Source organism: Zeus faber (genome assembly GCF_960531495.2).
Source record: "Zeus faber genome assembly, chromosome: 12".
Taxonomy (NCBI): Eukaryota; Metazoa; Chordata; class Actinopteri; order Zeiformes; family Zeidae; genus Zeus; species Zeus faber.
The window spans coordinates 4908339-4913101 of record NC_137196.1 but is presented as its reverse complement, the minus strand read 5'-3'; the positions used below and the strand labels follow the sequence as shown (position 1 = coordinate 4913101).

The 4763-nt window shown below is 47.5% G+C and overlaps 1 protein-coding gene across 1 annotated transcript in view; it reads left to right on the top strand.

Moving 5' to 3' along the window:
- Positions 1 to 4467, top strand: part of LOC307238290 (proenkephalin-A-like) — a gene marked incomplete at both ends in the record, with an annotated part of 4992 nt that extends 525 nt beyond the window's left edge. The window contains one exon of the mRNA XM_080011223.1: positions 3823 to 4467. Coding sequence (XP_079867349.1) covers positions 3823 to 4467 — 645 coding nt within the window. The remainder of the gene's footprint in view (positions 1 to 3822) is intronic.
- Between the last annotated feature and the right edge of the window lie 296 nt (positions 4468 to 4763).

Genomic DNA, 4763 nt, shown 5'->3' with positions numbered 1-4763 from the left:
CCTCGCAGATTTCACGGTACAAACGTTCTATTTGGAGACGTCCGTTTGTAACTTCTTTTCCGAGAACGCTCCGCGCCTCTCCAAATATTACGCGCGGAACTGCCTTGGCTACGCGCGCTAATTCCACAGGTCCCTTCCAGTCACGTAGAGACGGGAGAGAGGGAGAGAGAGGGAGAGAGAGGGAGAGAGAGGGGGAGAGGGAGAGAGAGGGAGAAAGAGGGAGAGAGAGGGAGAGAGAGGGAGAGAGAGAGGGAGAGAGAGGGAGAGAGAGGGAGAGAGAGAGGGAGAAAGAGGGAGAGAGAGAGAGAGAGAGAGAGAGAGAGGGAGAGAGAGGGAGAGAGAGGGAGAGAGAGGGAGAGAGAGGGAGAGAGAGGGAGAAAGAGGGAGAGAGAGGGAGAGAGAGGGAGAAAGAGGGAGAGAGAGGGAGAAAGAGGGAGAAAGAGGGAGAAAGAGGGAGAGAGAGGGAGAGAGAGGGAGAGAGAGGGAGAGAGAGGGGGAGAGAGGGAGAGAGAGGGGGAGAGAGAGGGAGAGAGAGGGAGAGAGAGGGAGAAAGAGGGAGAGAGAGAGAGGGAGAGAGAGGGAGAGAGAGGGAGAAAGAGGGAGAGAGAGGTAGAGACGGGAGCGAGAGAGGTAGAGACGGGAGCGAGAGGGAGAGAGAGGGAGAGAGAGGGAGAGAGAGGGAGAAAGAGGAGAAAGAGGGAGAGAGGGAGAGAGAGAGGGAGAGAGAGGGAGAAAGAGGGAGAGAGAGGGAGAGAGAGGGAGAGAGGGAGAGAGAGGGGGAGAGAGGGAGAGAGAGGGAGAGAGAGAGGGAGAGAGAGAGGGAGAGAGAGGGAGAAAGAGGGAGAGAGAGGGAGAAAGAGGGAGAAAGAGGGAGAGAGAGGGAGAGAGAGGGAGAAAGAGGGAGGGAGAGGGAGAGGGAGGGAGAGAGAGGGAGAGAGAGAGCGCGCTCATGATCGTGATTGATTTAAATAGCCTACTTCACCGATAACCCCGCGAGTTGAGGACCGAATGGCGCATCACTCTGTTTTCATTATTCATTGAATTCGTAAAAAAAAAAGAAGTCTTACTTCCACTGAGCCTCCCGCAGGAATCACGATTAGATGCGGTATTGGACTTAAAAAAAAATCTGCAGTGAAGTATTAAAAGTACCAGAGTTTCACACGTCCCCATTAAAAAAAAATATCAAGTAGTAGCATCTATTCAAGTACTTTAAGCATCTGCATTTCGTACAGCAGCAATTCCATGTAAGACAAGATTTTTCTTCCAAATACAGTTTAATAGAAACCCTGAGAGAGTGTCAACTGCGTGTGCGTGCACTTTTTCTTGTTTTTTTTTACAATGACGTCAAGTGTGTGCAAGTGTATGTGTGTTTGTGCGTATGTGTGCGCATGTGCGCGTGTGGTTTCCTAATTTTTGGCCTATATGTAAAATCATCTATCCATTCACAACAGCCATCCACCCTCCAACGGTCATGTTATATTGATTCAGACTATACAATATTCTATCCATAAATGACTATCTACAGTCTATTACTTTTATATTTTTTCCAGGAGTGAGGGGGGAAATGAGGGGACCCTCTCTCTCTTTTTTTTTTTTTTTTTTTAATTCCTCACTCCCCTGCCTCTGGTCTCCTTTTTTATCCTGGTTGTTTAATTTCTTCTTGACATCTTGTCACCGCTCTCCTGGTGCGCTGTGTTTCCGCCCACGCGGGGACCTCGACTTGAAGGTAATGACGCTGGTGATGCGCCGTGGGACTTCAAAGGGATACGACAAAAAAATATAATTATAATAACGACGGCAATGGATTTACAGAGCGTTCGGCGGCCGCTCTCTGATCGATCATGACAATGTGCTTTATCGTCTGCAACTAAATGGACAGACGCGAGGCCATGGATCCCGAATCGAGAAATCGAGAATGAGTTATGAGTTAATCTGAAATCCCATACCTGTCTGTGCTATAGGGAGAAGAAACCGCGATCGAAACAGTCATGGTTATGCGTTCTCTAACGATGCTAATGCCTTGTAAATGACATTTTTGTGTGGACCCCTACTAGAGAAGAACCCCCCTCCCCCTCCCCCAGCGTGTTCATAACCCATTATCTTGATGTGAACTTTCACCCCGTGACCGCCAGAGGGCATTAGCGGAAATAAGGGCCTGTACGCCCCCCCGCCCCCCCCCCCCCAGGCGTCAATATGTCCCCACTTCAATTTTCCTGTTCATTAATTCTGCCATTATGAGCCTGTGGCAGTGAAAGCTCAGCAGGAAAAGCCTTGTCCATTCCAACAAAAACTGAATTTCTGATAGATCGAATAATCCAATGACGGATCGGAGGGTGGAAGTTGATTTGATTGGCAATATCTGACCCCTATAGGGCCAAGTAGTTGCCTTTGCATAGAGCTATCAGAGAGAGGGAGGGGTTACCGGGCTAGTGGGGAAAGACGAACTCGGCCAGATAAGGACACGTTGAACGTCTAGAAGGAGTGCATGCATGGGACAGATGGTGGTAAAGGGTGATTGCTTTCTTTTGTTGTGTATAGGGACTAAGTGAGGGATGCGAATGACAAAAAACGAGCTGTTTGGTTTCCCCTAACCATCTGCCTCATGTTGTAGACCGATCCTCTTTCTGACTTTCTTCCTTTCATTCTATTTGTTAATTTATCGACTTCTTTCTTTCTAGTCTCTTACTCTTTTTTATTCTATCTATCTATCTATCTATCTATCTATCTATCTATCTATCTATCTATCTATCTATCTATCTATCTATCTATCTATCTATCTATCTATCTATCTCAATCTTCCTTTCTGTGATTCTTTCTTCCTTTCGTTAATTTCTTGCTTCTCTCTCTTTATTCTGCCAGTCCTCTCTCTTGCTATAGTGACCTTCTGACCTATTTCACTGCCACGGACAATAGAAAGAAGAGGACCCGTTCAAACCGAGGGCCAAGTAATTTCACCACTACTCTTTGTTCCCCAACCTGCAAGTAGACCTGTTCAAATTGGCTGGAGACCCCCACTACACACACAATTTGTTTATCCTACTTTTACTAATCCCCCCGTTCTGTGTATATCCGCGTGTCTGGCATTTCCATCTCATAATTACGATCTAAGTGTTACTAATGCCACCAAGCCTGTTCGTAATCACCGCGGTGACATAACAATAGATGGCCCTAACCCTGAATAAATCACATGCCCCAAAAACAAGTCATTGAAAATCGGTCACTTGTTGTATGTAAAGGTAGTCACCGTTGGGAAAAAAATCCCCACTTGAAATTAGCTTTGAAGCGCGATGAAAGAGTCAGAGATGGGCCGCCCATACATGCTTGACTTTTGGCTTTTGTTGTTGTATCTTCTACACCTCATGTCTCACAACACAATTATTTGTGGAGTTGAAATATTTACCTCGTATACATTTTTTAAAAGATTAAGTGTGATAAAACTTGTGTGAGTGTGATTAAGTGTGATAAAAGCTTCTCCAAGATGCAATTTGAGGATGAAATCAAATCATCTGCATCCATCTGCATCCAATGATCATGATCATAAACTTGTTTGTGCTATTGATTATCCTCCTTGATTATTGATTATCCTCAGTTGTGTGACCAGGAAAGTGAAATCCTTTGTCCTGTGATACATGCTATTTAGTAAGCCAACTTTATGTGAACATTTTTAGAATGTCCGAAAGCACCCTATATGTGTACCAGTCAGATCACTCATCACGATATTGGTGAATGGTATTTCCAATATTGTCATACTGACTATAATAATTTTTGGCTATATTGATCTTTGTTGAATTCTTTATTGAATTTCCCTAAATACATTTCCAGACATGCACTCTGGAGTGTGAAGGCGGCTTGGACAGCCAGAAGCTCCACCTTTGCCAGGATATCCTATCAGAAGAGGGAAACCAACTCACCCTCAACAGTGACCCGGGACTTCAAGGTGAACAGGAAGCATTTGGCGCGGGCGATGATGCAGCGGAGTCCCTGGAACATCAATTGGCCAAGAAGTATGGCGGCTTCATGAAGCGCTACGGCGGCTTCATGTCCCGGCGCTCCCCGGCGTCCCTCTCTCTGCAGGGGGCGCCAGAGGAGGTCCCGGCGGGGGGGGATGGGGAGGAGGAGGAGGAGGAAGAGAACGTTCGCCTGGAGATCCTCAAGATCCTCAACGCAGAGGCCGAGCACGGCGGCTTGGGGTCTGAGAGAAAGGGGGCTCTCGTTAGAGGCGGGGAGACGGCCAAGCGCTACGGGGGCTTCATGCGTCGGGCGGGGGCCGACGGGACCAGGGCCGACCCACTAGAGGCCGTTCTGGGCCGGGTGCTGAAGAAGCGCTATGGGGGCTTCATGAGGCGTGTGGGCCGGCCCGAGTGGCTGGTGGACGACTCCAAGAGCAAGGCAATGTCCGGAGGGATGAAGCGGGCTTGGGAGGACGGCAGTGAGCTACAGAAGAGGTACGGGGGCTTCATGGACTAGGTAAACAACCCCCATCTGCCCCCTCGACGCATCCACACCCTAATGTGATCTTTCCTCACCCCAAAAAACAGTCACCCAATCGTCTGGACTTGTTAATGTTGAAAATCAATCCCCCCCATCCCCCTCACCTGCCAATCGTAGTTCATCATCTGGCTTTGTAAAATGTTCTACCTACTGCTGGCTAAGTCATGAGTTTGACAGATCACTGTAACTATATAAAACATTTGAAGAAAAAAAAAGTGTCACTCATATCTCCAGATATAATCCTTTTCCTTTTTCCGCTGAAAATTTGGCAT